The 21,283-nt window shown below is 45.8% G+C and overlaps 1 protein-coding gene across 2 annotated transcripts in view; it reads left to right on the top strand.

The window, feature by feature from the left end:
• Nucleotides 1-21,283, top strand: part of CHD6 (chromodomain helicase DNA binding protein 6) — a 181,752-nt gene that overhangs the window by 151,377 nt on the left and 9,092 nt on the right. For both annotated transcript variants that reach the window (XM_036321729.1, XM_036321730.1), the window contains 9 exons: nucleotides 5,674-5,734; nucleotides 6,369-6,585; nucleotides 9,402-9,610; nucleotides 10,729-12,312; nucleotides 15,436-15,587; nucleotides 15,977-16,183; nucleotides 17,163-17,615; nucleotides 19,597-19,788; nucleotides 20,704-20,823. In XM_036321729.1, coding sequence (XP_036177622.1) covers nucleotides 5,674-5,734; nucleotides 6,369-6,585; nucleotides 9,402-9,610; nucleotides 10,729-12,312; nucleotides 15,436-15,587; nucleotides 15,977-16,183; nucleotides 17,163-17,615; nucleotides 19,597-19,788; nucleotides 20,704-20,823 — 3,195 coding nt within the window. The remainder of the gene's footprint in view (nucleotides 1-5,673; nucleotides 5,735-6,368; nucleotides 6,586-9,401; nucleotides 9,611-10,728; nucleotides 12,313-15,435; nucleotides 15,588-15,976; nucleotides 16,184-17,162; nucleotides 17,616-19,596; nucleotides 19,789-20,703; nucleotides 20,824-21,283) is intronic.

Raw genomic sequence — 21,283 nt, 5'->3', positions numbered from 1 at the left:
CAGTTTCCCTGGTTTCTCTGCCTTTCTTCATATCACATCGTCTCCAGACCCTCACTACTCTGGTGCCTTTCAGAGCACACTGTGACAGCTGTCCTCTTCAAATGTGGCAGACGAAGAATCATGGAATGTTAGAGTTAGAAGGGACAATTGAGATGATCTAGTGCAGCAATCACCAACCTTTCGGACCTCACGGACCAAGTGGTCCGCGGACCACCGGTTGGTGGCCGCTGCTCCAAAGGTTTCCTTAAACCAGCAGTCGCCAACCTTATAGACCTCACGGACCACCAGTGGTCCACAGACCACCAGTTGGTGACCGCTGATCTAGTGTACTCCCTTTCCCCAATCTCTCCCTCTGTTTAATAGCAGAAGAACTTTGGTGAACAGATTTCAAGTGCAGCTGGAGTCCATGAACCTACAGAGACCTTCAAAAGCAGTAGGTCTAAAAGTATACTTGTGTTTAGAATGGCCTGGAGTCTTTTTTTACCAAACCCATTATGTAGGGAAATTAACATCTCTTAGAACAGAAATAGGAGTGAGTAGTGGCACAGCCTCCTCTCATATACCTAGCTGCTGCTACTCCAAGTGCCTCTGAAATCTCCACGGTGAGCCTGAGAAAGATTCTTACAGGGAAATAAAATGCCTAATGGTCTGATCCCATTGTAAGAAAAATTCGGTTTGGAACTGAAAAATCACCCTTTTCTTCTGAGTTAAGAGTTTGAGGGTTCTCTGAACACAACAGTAATATTTGGATGTAGAATACTTCCAGCCTTACAAGCGCGGTCCCTTCAGTTAGGCATTACTCTTATCCTTGTTCTAGAAAAGAGGAAGCTCAGTTTTGTTTTGTTTTTTTGTTTTGTTTTTTTAATTTTTTTTTTATTGCTTAAAGTATTACAAAGGGTATTACATATGTGTCCTTTTTTTTTCCCCCCGCCCTTGACAATCCCCTGGCCTCCCCTACCCCCCCAGTGTCTTATGTCCATTAGTTATGCTTATATGAATGCATACAAGTCCTTCGGTTGATCTCTTACCCCCCTCCTTCCTGCCCCCCAACCCTCCCCGGCCTTCCCGCTGCAGTTTGACAATCTGTTTGAGGCGTCTCTGCCTCTGTATCTATTATTGTTCATAAGTTTATAATGGTCTTTATTATCCATGAATGAGTGAGATCATGTGGTATTTTTCCTTCATTGACTGGCTTATTTCACTTAGCATAATGCTCTCCAGTTCCGTCCATGCCGTTGCAAATGGTAAGAGTTCCTTCTTTTTTACAGCAGCGTAGTATTCCATCGTGTAGATGTACCACAGTTTTCTAATCCAATCATCTACTGATGGGCACTTAGGCTGTTTCCAGATCTTAGCTATGGTGAATTGTGCTGCTATGAACATATGGGTGCATATATCCTTTCTGATTGGTGTTTCTGGTTTCTTGGGATATATTCCTAGACGTGGGGTCACAGGGTCAAATGGGAGTTCCATTTTTAATTTTTTGAGGAAACTCTATACTGTCTTCCATAGTGGCTGCACCAGTCTGCATTCCCACCAGCAGTGCACGAGTGTTCCTTTTTCTCCACATCCTGGAAGCTCAGTTTTAATCCGCTTCAAAAAAAGTTAAAGGACAAAAGCAGTGTCTCCCCTGCTCACATCTTTTTCTAAATTCCATGATCTCTCCATTTTATGTTACTGACCTTTGATGTGTATTTACTTTCCATATGAAGTTTATGCAGGAGTGGAAGGATGCTTGATTTTCCTGCAAAATGGAAACGGCTGTGGGATCTTTCTAACTCCGTCATTGTACCTCCTGTTGCCTTGACACCGAGAGCTCTTGTCTTCTCCCCCTGGTGAACTCCTGTTTGTTCTTTAGTGTGAAGCTCGGAAGTCACTTCTTGGGTATCTTTCCCTGACCTGATTTGGGTCTGGTAGAGTTGGTGACTCTTGTTTGTCCACTGTGTTTAGGAGCACTTATCACACTGCATGGCCAGCATAATGTGTCTGTCATGCCATCAGACCACGGGCTCCAGAAGGATCAGGGTTCCATATTTCCCGCTGTTGTAGCCCCAGAACCTAGCATAGTTACTGGCACTCGAGACACTCATTGTTTGCTAAATGTGAGAAGACTACTCAGCCAGCCTTTAATGAGGGCATAGAGGGAATTCTCTGGGTCTGCAGGTCCCACAGGATCTGTGCTGCCACTGTTACCACCTACACCTCCACCCAGACCAAACAGGGGAGGCAGCCAGGCCTGGAGGAGCAGCCACAAGCTAGGGAGACTAGACCTTATGTTTTCAGATAAGAACAGAGCCCCACACCCTCAGAGAAGTGATGGCCTGGAATTAAGTTACGCTTAGTACCGACCATGCTTTGGATTCAGCGCAGTGTGCCTTCTACCCCCCAGAGGTAATGCTGCACAAGGGTTAGAGCTCACCAGTCGTGTCAGACCTGGGTTTGCATCCCATGCACCACTTAGACGCTGGGTAATACTGGACAAGTTTGTCAACCTCCCCACTCTGCAATTTCCTCTTGTCTAAAATCCCCTCATAAACAAACGGAAATGTATAAAGTACAGTATCTAACTCAGTAGACTTCTGTTGCTGATATTGTTGCCGTTTTATTATGTTAGGAAACCTTCCTGAGAGTACACATTTTATTTTATTTATTTTTTTAAAGTATATTTTATTGATTTTTTTACAGAGAGGAAAGGAGAGGGATAGAGAGGTAGAAACATCGATGAGAGAGAAACATCAATCAGCCGCCTCCTGCACACCTCCTACTGGGGATGTGCCCGCAACCAATGTACATGCCCTTGACTGGAATCGAACCTGGACCTTTCAGTCCGCAGTCCAATGCCCTATCTACTGAGCCAAACCAGTTAAGGCAAGAGTACACATTTTAGTTGAAAAGGAAATATTGAGTGATTACCTTATAGTTGGGACTGTTAGTATTTCTTCAGTCTCAGCTACCATTTGTTGGACATTTGTTTTGTACGAGCAGATTAAACGCATTATACAGTCAACCCATTTGCACCCCACAGTTACCCAATAAAAGTATTATCTCCATTTTACAAATGAAGAACTGAGCCTGAGAGAGATGGAAACATCTTGCCCAAGGCCAGATGAACTGTCAGACTCCAAACCAGATGTGTGCTCAAGATGGAGAAATTGCCGGTTGTAGTCAGTTTCCTTTGTTTTGACATTCTTGTTGTCAGCGCCCTCTGGGACCCTTCTCTCTGAAATGATTGACTCATACCTCTTCAAAGGTGAACATTTCTTTCCATTGTTTCTTGTAGGCAGAACCTGAGATAACTAGTTCAGCCGCTGGGCTTTGGGTGTGCTTGTGTGACCCCCGTCTGTCACTGCTGTCCACACCACACAGTCCCATTAGGTGGCTATTAACCAAGGTTATGACATGTTTCTCCATTCTGTCCTTTCTAGAGAGGGGACATGCCTCCAAGAGAGGGCAGGATTCAGAAAAGGGTGGTTGGTGTATAACTGCAGCAACAAAAACCGTTAGATTGACTGGAAAGGAAACCTGATGTCGTGTGTGCCTGCCTCACACCAAGCTGGGAGCCACCCCATTTGTGTGGGGTATGGTGATGCCCACAGCAGCCTCCCATGCGTCATAATAAGGAACATGTCAGCTCCGGCACCTGACTCCCGCATTGTATAGGCTGTAGAACACTCCTCAGTCTGAAAGTGTTTGTAATTACAAATTTCAGCTTTCAGAGGATCTCCGTGGATACTAAGGATACTGAAAAATGTTCTTGATGGCAGGAAAGGCTATAAGGCATGGCTGTGGGCTTTTTTTGCCTATTTTTTAGCTACCTAAGCAGTGGGAGGGGATGAGATGGCGTGTTTAAGTGCTACTTCAAACGGGTACGGTAGACCAGCTTGACATTTTCCACTTTTCACTAACGTTAGATGGCCGGAAACAGTTTGGGCTGAGAAAGAGAGGTTAAACTACTGTTTTCCAATTCTAAGTATATTTCATTCTCCAAAACAGAAGTTTCAGCCGGACCCTCTTGTCCCTTGTTTTTCATAGCCAGTGGCTGAAAGTATAGGCTCTCCTCAGACTACTGTGTTTGAAACCCAGCTCTGCCACTTACTAGCTGTGTGACCTTGGGCAAGTTACAGAGCCTTTGGAACAACTTGTTTTCTATAAAATGTGGTTGGTAATACTTTCTCCCCCGTAAAGCAGTTCTGAGAACTAAATGAGACATCATGTAAAGGGTTTTCCACTGTGCTTTAAGTAACACATAATTGTCAGTAATGTTAGCTCCTCTCACTATTCTAGTAAGAAACAAATGCATTCAGAAAATGCACCCCTACTCCTGTTGCCTTTTCAGAGTGTTCTCTTTCAGGGCCTCCCAAGAGAATGGCTTGAAATAGTTTTTTAAAGAGAGATGGGAGAGAGAGAGAGAGAGAGAGAGAGAGAGAGAGAGAGAGAGAGAGAAAAGAGAGAGAGAGAGAGATCAGTTGCCTACTACACATGCCCCAACCGGAAATCAAACCTGAAACCTGGGTATGTGCCCCAACCAGGAATCAAACCCTCCACCTTGGTGTGTATAGGACAACGCTCCAACCACTGAGCAACACTGGCCAGGGTGAGAGTGGTTTGAATTTTAACTATTGTCTATCATAGGTGTCTGTCCATTGCTCTATGCCTGGGTTACTGGCCCCCTGTGCTGTGTGTTCGTCCCAGAGGCAGCAAGCATTTTCTGTAAAGGACCAGGTAGTAAATATCCGGGCCAGGGGCCACATCAGTCTGTCACCCATCTTCTCCCTCTCCCTTTCCCCTTCTTTTCCTTCTTCTTCCTTGTAAAAATCTAAAACCCATTCTTACCTTGAAGGCTATACAGAACAGTTAGCTGGCCTACCTTTCACGTCTGACCTGTGCTCTAACATGGTCAAAGTCTTTGCTCTGGGGTCATTCTCCCATCATTCAGATCAACAGATATTGGTCAAAAACAAGTTTTCATGTTAAAAATGGAGTCCAGTGGAAAAACAGCACTCTCTCCTCCCACCCCCACATTCCATATGCCTTATATACAAGGAGCTTTTAAGGTTCCATTCCTGAAACCAAGGAGTTCTTGAAGGAATCCATTAGTGCCAGTTTGAACAATGCTCCAACTTGGTTAAGCTTCATGCCTGTGATACTACTCCAGATTCAACCAGAGCCTTAGAGCGAGAATTTATTTTTAAATTCCTGGGACTTTGCACCATCAGTCTCAAACCTGCAGCAGCCATGTTTCAGGGAAATAGCATTTTTTTGTTGTGACTAAAGTAAGCTAACCATAATGAACATGAGCATGATACTTTTCACAGCAGTAATGTAGGCACAACCTTTGTGAAATGACTATTACATTGCATGGTAAAGCAAATATTTAAATTCACAGCTAAAATAGTGCTTGTAAAATGTAACTGCCAGGGAGAACATTCAACTTCATCATTCTTTGAGCTGTAATTCTCTGCATTCCACACAGTTCAGGGGAAAAGTGCTTATTTTAAATAAACTGCTTTCTGGCTCTTTTACAATTGTGCCGCAGTGAGCTTCATTTCTCAGGGGCCATGGCCTTGGAGCTGTTCCTGGGCAGATCTCTGCACCTTTGTTCTTTCTGAACAAGGGCTGCCTGGGTGCTTTCCTCTGAGCTGCAGCTTTGCTGATGGCTTCCTTTATCCCCAGGAGAGTTCCAGTGATGGAGGGGATGGCATTTTTGGTGAGAAGAAGGATGACAGCCGGGCAGGTGAGACTGTGACCTTCTGAAGGCAAAGAAAAGTAAGGTCCCAGTTCATAAAATGCTGTGTTTTAAGGAGGGTCTTTTAAAAAGCCACGGAAGTGGGCCTTGGTCAAACTCCCCTGGAGTAGTACACGGAGCTACAGCTTGGCCCTGGCCAGCCTCCTCCACCTGTCATTGAAGTTCAAAACTGAAATCACTGATGGTCTCTGACATCAGGTGGAGTCTGAGGGAAACAAAGGCATTATGGTTTCCTTTTTCTTTTTTTTAATTTAAATGTTTGGCGGGGGAGAAAAGTTAGGAGGGTTTGGTTTGGTTTGGATTTTTTTGGTTTTGTTTTTCTGAATTCACACTTTATAGTCTTTGGCAGTTGAAAAGCCCAGCTACACAAAAGCCCATAGTTCTCCATGGGCGAGGCCTCAGAGGGTCTGCTTGTTCCTGGCTTAGAGCAAGGTTCTCAATCAGTTCTACCCCCACAGACAGGCACGTTTGTATTTGAGAGAGACCAGCCAACCACACCAAGCTGTTTCTAAAGCAAAATTGCAGCCCACTAGCTAGGCCTAACACTTGAGCTCATTCAGTTGTTCAGTCACCTCTGTTGGGTTCTGTTTGTAAATACTAATGTCCTCACTGATGTTTGAAGCCCAGGATGGCTCCGACCCAGACAAATCGCCCTGGCCAGTTTCATCTGCGCTCACAGCTCGGCTCAGACGACTGGTCACTATTTACCAGCGTTGCAACCGCAAGGAACTCTGCCGGCCTGAAATTCTGGGACCAGGTAACCAAGGATACTGGGTCCAGGAAGAGATGTTCAGGAGGACTTCTGAAATGGACCTCATCAACAAGGAAGCCCAAAAGAGGTAAAATAAAAGCCAGTAGCCGAGAGGGCATGCTGAGCTGCCCACTGGGGAAAGGGGACAAAAAGGAAAGCTGAGAGCCACAGGGAAGTGTACTTCATGTTCTCTCATGGAAATAAGGGGTCTCCAAAATTAATTAGAGCCAGCCTCCAAATGTTATTATTGTCTTGCTTACTGGGGAGTCCGATGAGATCTAGGAGCCTCTGTTCACAATTCCAAGACGTTTATGATTTTCCAACTTGACCCTCTTTCCTAAATGGGACCCCAGTCTCTGGGGATGGGGCTTAAAAACACCTGCTGGATAAAAGTGACACCAATCAGAAAGGATACATGCACCCAATGTTCATAGCAGCACAAGTCACCATAGCTAAGATTTGGAAACAGCCTAAGTGCCCATCAGCAGATGAGTGGATTAAAAAACTGTGGTACATCTACACAGTGGAATATTATGCTGCTATAAAAAGGAACTCCTACCATTTGCAAGAGCATGGATGGAACTGGAGAACATTATGCTAAGTGAAATAAGTCAGTCAGAGAAAGTTAAATATCACATAATCTCACTCATTTGTGGAATATAGTGAACAACAAACTGATGAACAAACACAGATCCAGAGACAGAGAATCATCGATCAGACCGACAAACCTTAGAGGGAAGGTAGGGGAGGGTGGGAGTAAGGGGGAGAGATCAACCAAAGGACTTGTATGCATGCATATAAGCATAACCAATGGACACAGACACCAGAAGGGTGAGGGCATGAGCGAGGGGATGCGGGGAGGGAGGGGGGGGGCAATGGGGGGATAAGGACACATATGTAATACCTTAATCAATAAAGAAAAAAAAAATTTTAAGAAGTGACGAAGGGCATATATCAGATGTTCTTTTAGCAGCAAAGTGAATAGTGTGCATTGAAGCTGTCTTATTATAGCTGCCAGTCCTTGTCAAGCCTTTGAAAACAATAAATACCAAGAAATGCCAGGTGTGGTGGCTCAGTTGACTTGTGCATCATCCCCTACACCCATGGTCGGCAAACTGCGGCTCGCGAGCCACATGCGGCTCTTTGGCCCCTTGAGTGTGGCTCTTCCTAAGCCTTAGGAGTACCCTAATTAATAACAATGTACCTACCTATATAGTTTAAGTTTTAAAAATTTGGCTCTCAAAAGAAATTTCAGTTGTTGTACTGTTGATACTTGGCTCTGTTGACTAATGAGTTTGCCGACCACTGCCCTGCACCGAAAAGTTGTGGGTTCAATTTCTGACCAGGGCCACTTACAGGCTCAATCTCGGTTGCTGCACATATAGGAGGCAACTGATCGATATTTTTCTCTCTCTCTCTCTCTCTCTCTCTCTCTCTCTCTCTCTCTCTCTCTCTCTCCCCCTCTCTCCCCCCATCTCCCCATCCCTCCCCCTCTCCCTCTCCCTTTCTCTCTCCCTCCTTTTCTCCTCCTCTCTCCCTCCTTTCCTCCCTCCCTCTTTCCGCCCCCCTCTAAAAAAATAAAAAAACATATCCTCATGTAAGGATTTTTTTTTTAAACAAAGCCAGCCTAAGAGGAAGATATTAATTGGCAGGAGTTACTTTCCTGCCTGAGAATTAAGCTAAAAAATGGCTACAGAAGGCCAGGTTAGGAACTATACCACCAGAAAAATTAACAAAGCTGCAATTCTTTTTCTTTTAAATATATTTTATTGATTTTTTACAGAGAGGAAGGGAGAAGGATAGAGAATTAGAAACATTGATGAGAGAGAAACATTGATCAGCTGCCTTTCTGCACACCCCCAACTGGGGATGTGCCCTCAACCAAGGTACATGCCCTTGACCGGAATCGAACCTGGGCTCTTTCAGATCGCAGGCCAACGCTCTATCCACTGAGCCAAACTGGTTAGGGCAAAAGCTGCAGTTCTTTGAGTTTTTATATACCTCCATCCCTCCGCTGTAACACCCAGTGACTTAAAGCACCACCACATAACACATTCAATTACTTCTTTGCACTCCTGGCTTTATGAAATTTGGTGATACGGGGGAAATAGTTCTTCCGTCTTTCGCAGCTCCGAAGAGAAGAGCCAGAGCCCCTTCTTTCCGTTTCTCACTCTTCCTCTGGCCCCCTTGCTGCACTCCTTACCCCACTTCTTCTGGGGATGAAGAATGCAGTGCCCAAAGCCCCTCAAAGACTATGGTGGAGTATAATCATCTAACCCCCTTAAGTCATTATCTTAATCCTACAGGATATAAAGACTAGAGAGTCTTTGTGTTCTAGAGAAAATAATTGATATGGGCAACCTGCCTATACGTAACCAGGAAGAAAGCCAATGAGCAGTAAGGAGTCGGGAGGTGTGTGGCTGAGGGAGGTGCTTTCCTTCTCTGGACCAGCTTCTCGTCTGTAAAATGAAGGAGGTGAATTTCAAGGTCTGGAATTTCAATCCCTCCAGGATTCTGTGATTCTGGGATGTCAAACAGGGGCAAAAAATATGGCAAAATGTGTAAGCATACAGAGAATTACAAAAGTCTTTCTCACAAGAGGAAATAAACTAGGTAATTTCTCAAACTGATGAGTCAGGAGATCACAAATAGGCACACAGGGTTTAGAAATGGAGAGGTAAGTACCAGGAGAGAGCTGAAAGGTGTGCAAGTGCAGGTCGGCTGGTAGACTGTGTTCATTATAAGTCTTTCAGCCCAATTTAACTTACGTAAAAATAAGCAATAAAATAGACAAACCTGCCCTACCTGCTTCACATCTCTTTAGGTAGATGTTTAATAAATTAGTTGTTGGTTTTTTATAAAGAAAGGGAAACTGCTCACCCTCCCTTTCTGATTAAATCTCAGGTGGACAAGGAGGGAGCAAGCTGACTTCTACAGAACAGTGTCTTCCTTTGGTGTTGTTTATGATCAAGAAAAGAAAACTTTCGACTGGACGCAGTTCCGCATCATTTCTCGTTTGGACAAGAAATCGGATGAGAGCCTGGAACACTATTTTTATAGTTTTGTGGCCATGTGCCGGCACGTCTGCCGTCTGCCCCCGTGGAAAGATGGCGGTGAGAAAACTCTGTCATGGTATCCCAGATGAGACAAGGAAAGAACATGCTTATTTTCCAGGTTCAGAATTATTTTAGGTATAATTATAAAAGTGGAGTCTACCTGAAGATTTCAGGTAAAAACAAGTGGGTTTTCACAAATTTATGAACTCCAAATTGGGTCCACCCTCATAAAATAAAATCTTGCTCCCAAAATGATGTAACTCCAACAAAAATTGAAATTCAGATTAAAACCTCACAGAAATATTGAGACTACTATTAATCACCTTTTCCAAGGTTTAGTTTTATTTCGTTAAGTCTCATAGACTTATCCTGCTATGAACTTTGCACCTTCTGCAGATTAAATCTTAACTTCATTTATCATGTATTGACATGTAGCTAGAGAAAGGAAGTGGCTGTCATTTAACATCTGGTCTGATAGAGACCTCTTCTGAGAAATTTCTTCCTGCTTGGAATTATTTGCAGCAGTTCCTCCGAGGTCCTCCTCAGCCTCATCCTTGTAGATAAACTTGTTCTGGGCCATGTGACTATATTTTAGAAAAGCTAAAACACACATCGAGCCTACTCAGTTTGGGTGCTGGGCTGTTGGCAACACATACAGATGCCCCAACTCTTGCCCCTGGGTGGCATGACTAGTGTGTTTTCACTAAAGCCGAGGAGCTTGGATAGAGTGGGAAGAGCTGGACCTTGACATCCCACTGACAAGACCTGGATCAGAGTCCTGGTTCTGCCACCTTGAGCAAGTTAGCTTATCTGAACATGTTTCCTTAACCTTAAAACAGGATGGTGTTGGTATATCTTAGACTTTCTGTGAGAACTAACAGGTGTAAAGCACCTCGTGTTGAGGGCACATAGTACATGCTTACTGCAGGGGAACTAATCTTACTTCCAGAACTGAAGTTTTTGTGCTCTTTTCTGACCCTCGCTGGGTCTGTCCTGTTTCATAAAAAACCTCCCGTTCTCTTTTAGCTTTTCATTTTGGCAGGGGCACACACACACTGAGACTGCCGTGCTGAGGTGCTAGGGAGTTAAACTTAAGACCAAAGAGCAGGGACTCAGGTGGGCAGCAAGTAACCGAGGGCTCCCTGAAGTGATGGGCTCTCTGTTTACCTTCCCAGGTCCCCCAGATCCCACCATCTGTGTTGAACCCATCACTGAGGAACGGGCTGCAAGAACCCTGTACCGCATTGAACTATTACGGAAGGTCCGAGAGCAGGTGCTAACGTGTCCCCAGCTACACGAACGCCTCCAGCTCTGCAGGCCCAGCCTCTACCTCCCAGTGTGGTGGGAGTGTGGGAAGCACGATCGGGACCTGCTCATCGGCACCGCCAAACATGGGCTGAATCGCACTGACTATTACGTCATGACTGACCCCCAGCTGTCCTTCCTGGACGCCTACAGAAACTACGCCCAGCATAAAAGACCTGACACCCAGGCTCCAGAGAGTCTCTATTGCCTTTACCAGACCAACTCCAAACTCTATGAATCTCCTACATACACACAAATGAGCAGGACTTCAGAGTCCCTTGAAACTGAACCTGAGAATCTAGGACAAATAGAAGGTAGGGATGATCATCTTGGTCCACCTGGGGGCAGCTTATCAGACATCACGTGTGAGAACTTTATTTCTAAAGTTCAGGATGTCATCTCCATCACCCACGAGGAAAGCCTGCTGCCTGAGTCCTTGGAGAGCATGATGTATGGTAAGAAGGGGCTCAGCCGAGAGCCGGGCTCTTTTCAGGAGAGCCCACATACCAACACAGAAGCCAGAACAGATGCCCTTGGCATTTCAGCAAGCAGAGGTGCGAACTGCCGGCCCAATGGCCACGAGGCAGAAGCAGCTGCAGGCCCCTCTCTTATGGATAGTTTGGAAGCAGGAGTAGCTCAAATGAACATTAAAAATGGAGAACACTTGTTGATGTCTCTTGCAAGAGACAAGGAGCTCTGCTGCAACGAGGCAAAGCAGAGGCCTGAGAGCGTTGGGCAGCTGGAAGCCACGTTCTTGGCTTCCCCTTCCTTGGATCAAGGAAATGAAAGTGGGTTTGTTGATATGTGTAACCTTAGTGTCTGTGACTCCAAAAGAAACCTGTCGTCAGAGCAGCAATTAATTGATTTACTAGAAAACAAGAGTTTAGAAACTGATTTGATACTGAATCAGAACCACAGTGATGAGGAGGAGGAAGAGGAGGAAAACGAGGAGGAAAACTTGAACGTAGCAGCAGGCGGGAGGGGTAGGCCAGAGGTTCTGCCTCTGAGCGAGCCCACCGCTAGTACTCCAGGAGAGAAGGGCCGAGGCCTCCATGCAGAGGAAGCCCAGAAAGGCCGCCTGGGGGCCGGGAGCCGGAGTGCCGGGCTGCAGGGGGCTTTTCCTCAAGTGGCCTGTCAGTGCCACTGCAAACACTTGGAGAGGTGGACACGCGGCCTGGAGAGTGATGAATTTGAAGTGGAGAAGCCCAAGGGTCATAGCCCAGACCTGTACAAAAGCAAAACTAATAACATCACAATGGAGGGTGAGCTCGCGGCCATTCCATTGGAGCCATTTATAGTGAAGCATGAACTTGTAAAAGAACCTTGGAAAGAAAGTGCAGAAGGGAAGAAAGGGTTCCCTACGTATCCTCCTGAAGGAAGTGAGCTCAAGTCAGAAGACATGGATTTCGAGAGTAAAGATGACTATGACAGAGATGGAAACTGCCATAGTCAAGGTACAGTATGTGGGACTTTGTGGTATCTTGGATAAGCCAGTTCCCACATGACAGGGAGGGGGTGGAGGAGGAAGTGGGGAGTGCTAAGAGTTTTACGGCTTCTGAAACAGGTCTACCAGCACTCACCATGTGTTTAAAACTGAAGGTCCCCCAGGCCTTGGTCTGAAAATGAGACAGTAGCTTAACTCTGGTCATTCCAGAAAAGCGAGGAGGGTTGTAGATGATCATAGCACCTTTACCGCATCAGCCATGTGATTGGGGCAGAGGCTGTGTGCTTCTTATCCGTTAGATGCTAGGGTTGACATCAAGGGGAATAATTGGCTATTCCACTAGATAGGGCATTTCAAACTAAGTAGAACAGAACAGCCGGGGAACCTCAGGAACCTGCAGCTTAATATAGATGGAATTTTTCAGGCACTCCACAAAAATACAAATAAATGTGATCTTTATTAAGGTGAAGAAAGATAGCACTGTTTATTCATTCATTGTTGAACCCTGTGACTTAATGTTGGGTCATTAGTAACTCAGCAGAGTCATTTTAGTAACTCAGCAGAAATTAAAATAAAATTATAAGTAACTCAACAAATATACAGACATACTTGATCTTTTTTTAAATAGGGGGATCTTAGATGAGGGTTCAAGTTAGAAGGAATTTTAAAATATTAAGAATCTAGATGCCCCTGAGATTTCTCATGCCTTACAGGGATATAGATACAGTGATTTCCCAGCCTTTGGTTTTAGTTATTGTGATGTGATTATCTTGGAATATCTTCTGAACCCAAATTAAAGTTGGCACACTAGCTAGGATAAGGCTTGTGGCCCCAGCTGACTCAGAGGAGCCAGTCTGACCTGCCCATCCTCCTCACCCCAGGCCACAAAGGCCAGCTGCCATGTGTGAATTATAAAACCCACTTTGCTTTTTGAAACCCAGGCAGTCAAACAAGTTCAGGGTATAGACGAGTATGGTTTACTGGAGAGCTGCGGGGCATTGATGTCCTTTGGTGACAGTGGCAGCCTTGCTGAGTGGAGGTGGAAGGGGCAGTGGCAGCCTTGCTGAGTGGAGGTGGAAGGGGCAGTGGCAGCCTTGCTGAGCGGAGGTGGAAGGGGCAGTGGCAGCCTTGCTGAGCGGAGGTGGAAGGGGCAGTGGCAGCCTTGCTGAGCGGAGGTGGAAGGGGCAGTGGCAGCCTTGCTGAGCGGAGGTGGAAGGGGGCAGTGAACTTGATAAGCTTGCGCATATTTGTGGGTGAAAGTTCTTTGCACTGATGCTTCTAAAAGTGCTTCTGCAGCCCTCTGAAGGGCCCTCACACGTGTGTGATGTAGACTAGGTGGGGCGGGGGGTTAGCTGGAATTCTACAGCTGAAGGAGCAGTCTTTGGCACGGCTGTTGGGCCAGTTCCCAGATCTCCTGGCTCCTTTTCCAGGGTTTTCTCTCACACATCATTTTGCTTTTCCTGAAAATTTAAATCCATCTCCTCTGCTTAACACCTTTCAGTGGTGCTCCCCGTAGGATCTAGAATAAAAGTGGCATTTACTTTCATGGCCTAAAAACTCAGCATGACCTAGAGGAGTCTGCCCCTCCAGCCTCATCCCTGTGCCTTTCCCTGGACGTGTCTCAGTTCCTCCACATGTCCAGAGCACCCTTCCCCATTGCCTCATCTTCTCGCCAATGGGATCCCCTCTCCACCAGCCTTCCCCTGCCAGCATGGCACCTTGTTTCTTTCCCTTTCTAGCACTCACCATGGTTCATAATTGTAGTTATTTGTTTATTATTGCTGTGGTGGTTTTTTATTTGCTGTTTTCCTTTCTTTCCCCATGAAACTGTACGATCCTTGCGGGCCAGGGCCACGTCTCTCTTGTGTATCCTTGAATCCCCTGGCCTAACAAGGCCCTGCTCATGGTAAGGGGTCTCTCCAGTTCCCCAAGAGACTTGTACAGTCAAAAGTGAGCTCTGTGTGGTGCCAGGTGGGCACTTCAAATATTGGGGGACCACTTTGTAAAGTATGTGATTGTCTGACCACTATGTTGTACACCTGAAACTAATACAAAATATTGAGTGTTAACTGTAATTGAAAAATAAGATTTTTTTTTTAAAGTTAAATCTGTACCTATCAGAGGATACACATTCCTTGTCATTTCACCAGGAAGAGAGGACCCCCTCTAATTCACTCCCTGTCCTTCCTGGTAAGTGGATCTTTAAAGATCCACTGAAGCTTGAAAGAATAAGTTGAATTTCCATTTCTTTGTAAATGTCCGAGGTTCCTATGCATCATTTTTTACACAAATCGTGTCTGTTTTACCTTTGCAGTAGGTTTTATGACTTTTCATCCTTTTCATTAACAGCCTGTTGCCCTAGCCCAGTGGTCGGCAAATTGCAGCTCGCGAGCCACATGTGGCTCTTTGGCCCCTTGAGTGTGGCTCTTCCACAAAATACCGACTTCTGCGCATGGGCCACGAAGTTTCAATCGCACGGTATGTGTGCGCCTGCACGTGGTATTTTGTGGTATTTTGTGGAAGAGCCACACTCAAGGGGCCAAAGAGCTTCATGTGGCTCACGAGCCGCAGTTTGCCGACCACGGCCCTAGCCGGTTTGGCTCAGTGGATAGAGGGTCGGGGCACGTGTGGGAGGCAACCAATCGATGTTTCTCTCTCTCTCTGTCTCTCCCCCCTCTCTTCCATTCTCTCTAAAAAATCAATGGGAAAAATATCCTCGGGTGAGGATTAACAAAAACAAAACATCAGCTTTTTGCTGTGATGCATTTCATAGACTGTCCCTTCAAATGCATCTAAGGATTATAATGTTTGATTTCCTCTTATCCACTAGTGAATGTGGTCATTCACTCCTCTCACTCTTGGGTCCACAGGAAAACATCCTCTCTCTTCTATTTCCTTGTTGTTTTTGTCGGGGTGTGGATGCAACTCTTCTCATGACTTGTATGGGTTGCCCTAGAGCACATCTACCTTTACAGTTTAACCTGTGTGGTCCTTCTGGAGATAGAAGGCATGGTAATTAATATTCAATTTAAAATAACACAGAATGGGCTAATTTTAAAAAGAGATCAGCTATCCTGATCTTTCAGATCACTCCTATCTCTCAAGTATCTAAATTTTTAACCTTTCTTCCCAGATTACCCAGGGAAATACTCTGAAGAGGAGAGCAAGAGCTCGACGTCAGGCCTCACTGGCGACATCGGAGACGACCTGCAGGAAGCCCGGGCCCCGACCATCGCGCAGCTGCTGCAGGAGAAAACCCTCTACTCCTTCTCGGAGTGGCCAAAGGTCTCTCCCAGCGCCTCCCCTCTTCCTCCAGGCCATTCTCAGCTCTGAATTCTTTATATTTACCTTCCAGAGTATTTCTGAGTAACAGATTCAGAGAAAGGTTTAATATCTGGAAAAGGTATTAGTATTGTAACATTTGAACATTTGAAGGTATATGCACTTGACTAATTAGACCATAAGACAAAAGTGTTAAGTTGTCTTCATATTTACAGCAGCTGTGGCTTTGATTTTTATTGTCCAGACAATGAACTTTATTTTAAGGATTATAAAGTGAGCACTCTTTTCTAATCAGTTTGTTCTGGTTAGAAAACTTGATCTCAGGGGACTTTTCAAACTTGGTAACTTGGTACTTATTCCTCAAAGATTTTGTCTTTTTCTTTTTTTTACAGGATCGAGTGATAATCAACCGCCTAGATAACATCTGCCACGTGGTGTTGAACGGGAAGTGGCCCCCCAGCCAGCAGTATGAGCCCTCGGGCACCCTGCCCGCCCCTGTGTTAGCCAGCACTGCTGGTTCTCGAAGCAGCCTCTCGGAGCCTGAAGTGTCGGAGCACAGCTTCAGCAACGGTGCAGCGTTGGTGGCCCAGATCCAGAAGGTGAGGCCACAAGAATGGTGTTGACCATGAAACAGAGAGTGGGGGACACTTTGCACTTCTCAGCTGAGTCATCCATTCAACCTGTTTACTAAATGGATAGGGTTTTTGGGGGCGGGGGGTGGGGAGGGTTGGTACAACCCTTAGTGTTAATTGAAGAATTTGGATTTTTATCCTGTAGGCAGCGAAGCACCATTACAAGTTTTAGAGCAGGGAAATGCGTGATGAAGGCAGGGTTTTGCAGGTCAGCTGGAGTGGTGTGCAGGCTCACGGGGGCTGGGGTCAGGAAAGAGGGGTGCCTCAGCAGCTGGAGACCACGTGAGGAGCTGCAGAAGAGGTGAGGTTCTAGACTAGGTCAGTGGCAGAGTGAATACAAAGAAAGGCAAGGATATTGGCAGGCATATGAGGAAGAGGGGCATGAATGGATTTGTGTGTTCAACACATGGAGGACTAAGGAAGGGTGGCAGCTGATAGAAATTAGGAAAATCAAAGCAGGAATGAGTTTTATTTTATTTTTATAACTTCAAACTTAAAAGTCACAATTAATTGGAGGTACACTAATGAGCACACTTACCCTCACTCTCAACTGCACATTGGAATCCACTGGGAACCTTGAAGAGCTGCTGGTTCTGATTTAATTGGTGTGTGTGTGTGTGTGTGTGTGTGTACTGAGTATTGGAGTATTTTTTAAACTTCCCAGTTGATCCTGATGTACAGCCGAAGTTGAGATTCCCTAAATTAAAATCTTGCAACTCCAGGTGTAGGTCATGGACAAGCAGCGTTAGCAGCATATGGCAACCTGTTAGAAATGCAGACTCTTAGGCCCACTGAAGTGGAATCTGCATTTTAACAAGCTGTCCAGGTGATCTGGTACTAAAGTTTGAGAAGGCTTGAGCTAGAAGATGATTAGAAATCATACACAGCCCAAGGAAGTCGGGTCTGAAGGGACGGCTGGCATTCAGCCACATGTGTGTGTTCACAGGACAGCTTCTTGGCTCCAGTTTTCCCAAAGGATGAGCAAAAGCACAGACGTCCTTACGAGTTTGAGGTGGAGCGGGATGCAAAGGCTCGGAACCTGGAACAGTTCTCTGCCACCCATGGGCACCCCCCCATCATCCTCAATGGCTGGCATGGGGAGTCAGCAATAGACCTCTCCTGCACATCTGAGGGGTCCCCAGGAGCCACCTCCCCTTTCCCAGTGAGTGCCAGCACCCCTAAAATTGGGGCTATCAGTTCACTTCAAGGAGCCCTTGGCATGGACTTGTCTGGGATTCTACAAGCTGGCCTGATCCACCCAGTGACCGGGCAGATTGTCAACGGGAGCCTCAGAAGAGATGATGCTGCCGCGAGGAGGCGGAGAGGGAGGCGGAAACATGCTGAAGGAGGGATGGACCTCATCTTTTTGAAGGAGCAGACACTTCAGGCAGGAATCCTGGTGGGTATACAGGGCCTTAAAAACATTGGCCTTTCTACACAGAGCAATAAACCTTCCTCAGGCACAAAACTTTTTGGTTCGTGGCTCTTTTCTCCCTTTTTCAGTTGTCCTGCTTACCTTCACTATGTCTTCATTATAAGTTACCCTCAGTTTTTTCTAGAAATAGATGGTATTAATCCACCAAGGGCCCTTAATCTGCAGGCATCCTGGAGAAATGAGCCAGGAGGTCTTGCCATTTCAAATGGAAACAATCCAAATCCTCGGGTGTCTCAAAAGAGCCACTGGAGATGAATGAGCAAAGCGAGACAGCAGGGTGGAGTCTGTGGCCAGTAGTTCCAGGTTAGTGGCTTTCCAGGAGTTGGGGTGGGAAGAAGGATCAGGAGTAGGACTTCTGCAGGTTGATCCTGGCTCTACTGCTCGACTTCCTGGTCAGCATTAGGCACGTCACCACCTCACTTTGCTCCTCCGTGAAGTGGGGGCCACAGCATCTCCCGCAGAGGGTCGCTGTGAGGATTCCCTGAGATCACACTAAGACGTTCTAAACTCAAAGGAGATCATTGTAAAGAACAGGAAACGCTCAGCAGCCAAGAGAGAGACCCCCTTAGACTTTGTTTAATGTGTCAGACCACTGACTTCTCTTTATATTTTGGTTTTTCCCATTTATTGATTTTTGAGCTCCAAAACAGGGATCACATTTATGTTTTCTTATTTTATTCTTTCCTTCCTTCCTTCCTTCCTTCCTTCCTTCCTTCCTTCCTTCCTTCCTTTCCTTTCCTTTCCTTTCCTTTCCTTTTCCTTCCTTCCTTCCTTCCTTCCTTCCTTCCTTCCGTCTTTCTTTCTTGATTTGAGAGAGAGGGGGGCGGGCGGGAAGGGGGCTGGAGAGAGAAACATTGATTTGTTATTCCACTTATTTATGCATTCATTGGTTGATTATTGTATGTGCCAAACCTGCAACCTGGATGTATCAGGAGGATGTTCTAACTAACTGAGCGACTCAGCCAAGCATGTCTTCTTATTTTAAAAGGAATAATAATAGCCAGTATTTGTTGAGTACTTACTATGTGCCAGGCACTGTGTTCAAGGTTTTACATGATTGTCCTATGTGATCCTTACAACAACCCTGTGAAGGTGGTATTACTATTCCCACTTTATAGATGAGAAAACTGAAGCTTACAAATATGAAATAATTAGCCTAAGATTATCCAGCTAGTAAGTGGCAGATCAGGGGACCAAGCCAAGGACTTCTTTCTGTATTCCTCAAGCAGCTTATTGCTAAGGTATATTGTTTGAGATGGGTCTTCCTCTTAGACTTTCTGTATCATTTGGGAAGCTGAAGTGGCAGGTTCTTTCCCTGCCCAACCCTGCAAGCTTTTGGGATGGTTGCCTAATTTTTCAGAGGTGCAAAGCCATAGTTTCCCTGTAATGATGGTGAAATTCCAATGGAATGACTGATGAAATTTTCCCCTTGAGAGTATTTTTTTAGATTTATTAAGCAGACATTTATTTAGCATTGACATTGTACTTTATCAGCAGTCCCAAGTATAGGCATTGGGAATACAGAGATGAGTAAAAGAGGTATTCGAACGATAAAGGGAGAAATAGGTAAGCAAGTTGCAGTGAGGCGTGGAAAGCCTGCGAAGAGTGCTATGGGGAACTGGACAGGAGTGGCCAGTGTTGCCAGGGACTGCCAGTGACGGTGACAGGGGAGGTGACCCTGAACCGGAGCAGATAGGATGGAATTAAAGTTTACCAAGAAGACAAGACAGGGAGAGGCTTATTCAGGTGGAGGGAATGCCCCTCATGTGCAGTGGCGTCTGTGTGGGTAAGTAGTGTGTATGGTTCTTACTTGAGCACCCAGCAGGGTAATATTCAGGTAGAAATGGACAGAAAGATTCAAAGCATACCTTGCACACTTTCCTTTTAGAAACTAGTTTTCATTCTGGCATGATTAACCACACATACTTATTTTCCCTTCATCCAGGAAGTCCATGAAAACTCAGGGCAGGCCTCCCTGAGCACCTCCCACCCTGAAGGGCCAGCGCCCGCCCCTTCGACCCCGGAACCAGCCCCAGCAGCTGGCAGCCAGGCGGATAAGACCATTCCCAGCAAAAGTCTGCTTGACTGGCTGAGGCAGCAGGCTGACTACTCCTTAGACGTCCCTGGCTTTGGAGCAGTAAGTGCTTTTGGTACTGCCTGGGATTGCTGTTTTACTTCCTGCCTACTTGGTGCTGTTTTGATAAGGAGTATGCTGAGGGAGACCAGGAAGTTTTGGAGAAATCTCTGTCAACTAAGGACATCATTTTAAAGTCAAGAAAAAGTTATAACCCATGTCAGAACACTATGCCAAATAGACATGCAAAATATGAAGACAGCTAGCCTACGCTCAGCCCCTTCCCCCCTAGAATTACCACACAGTATCATAAGTTCACAGAGAAATCTTTAGGTTGCATAAACACTGCCACTTCATGAAAATGTTCTGTGTGTTCCTTTCAAGTTAGTACATTATCCTTTTATAGGAGTGTGTCTGTTCTTAGTTATAAAGTTCTTGCTTTGGGACTTTTCCTCAAGTCCTCTTACTGCCTTAGCCCTAAATCTTTCAGAGGGCTACTGAACACAGATGTCTTACTGGTTTTTCTTTCCTTATTTGCCCGTCTACCCACCACCATCTGTGTTTTGGGTACATCTAGCTAATAAGAAACGGAGGTAGAGAGCTCACAGGAAAAGAAAGGGAATGCATTCACAGATGCACACCCTCAAAGGAAAGGCAGAGCTTCTGGGCAGGTAGCAGTGGAGAGAAGCTGAGAAAGTGCTGACAAGGAAAGGGCTGGGGATTAGGCAGTGCCCTGGGAAACTGTCTGGACAGCCGAGGTGTTCTAGTCTAGCCCCCCACAGCCTGTTTTCCAGCTTGCTGCTGCTTCAAGAAGAGAGCCTAGGTGGGGGCCAGGTGGCTTTTTCCTTCAACATGCCCTGGCTGTGCCCGTTGCAGAGGGCCATTAATGAGAAAATAGCAGAACCAATTGACATGCACCACCCTCCTCAGACTCTGTGACAGAATGTTCTGTAATGTTGATTTCCATTTGTCTCCTAGACTTTTTCAGACAAACCAAAGCAGAGGAGGCCACGCTGTAAGGAACCTGGGAAATTAGATGTCAACTCTCTGAGTGGGGAAGAGAGGGTTTCTGCTGCCCCCAAGGAGCCAGGACTGAGGGTAAGGAAGAGGGGCCTGTCCCTGCAGAGCCCGGCCTTGCAGACTCAGAGAGAGAACGCCGCAGGGAAGCGGGTTTCCCAGGCGGTTCCCAGAGGACAAGGGGCAACACAGGACATCTGTAGGTGCTGTGGTCATTTGTTTTCAGCCTTTACCTGCAAAACTTTTAGTTATGTATTTAACCCATTACCAAAGCTTGATATTTTCCCCCATTTGTAGAGTTCAGGGAAAAGATACCTTAACTCATTAGCAGTTTGTTCCCAGTGTTTAACAAACTTCATTATTGGGAATTTTAATTTTCTAAGCTAAGCTTTTCTGGCTACCATTTAAGATATTTCCTCCTAGTCCGTCCTCACTGACAATGAGAAACAGCTGACTCCAAGCTCGGCCCTTTTTCTATTACAGAATCATGAGCCTGGAAGAGACTTCAAAGACATCTGCAAAATACTTCTAGTGTAACAAA

Source organism: Myotis myotis, unplaced genomic scaffold (assembly GCF_014108235.1).
Source record: "Myotis myotis isolate mMyoMyo1 unplaced genomic scaffold, mMyoMyo1.p scaffold_m19_p_9, whole genome shotgun sequence".
Classification (NCBI taxonomy): domain Eukaryota; kingdom Metazoa; phylum Chordata; class Mammalia; order Chiroptera; family Vespertilionidae; genus Myotis; species Myotis myotis.
Note: the sequence above shows the minus strand (reverse complement) of the source record. Positions and strands in the feature narration are given on the sequence as shown.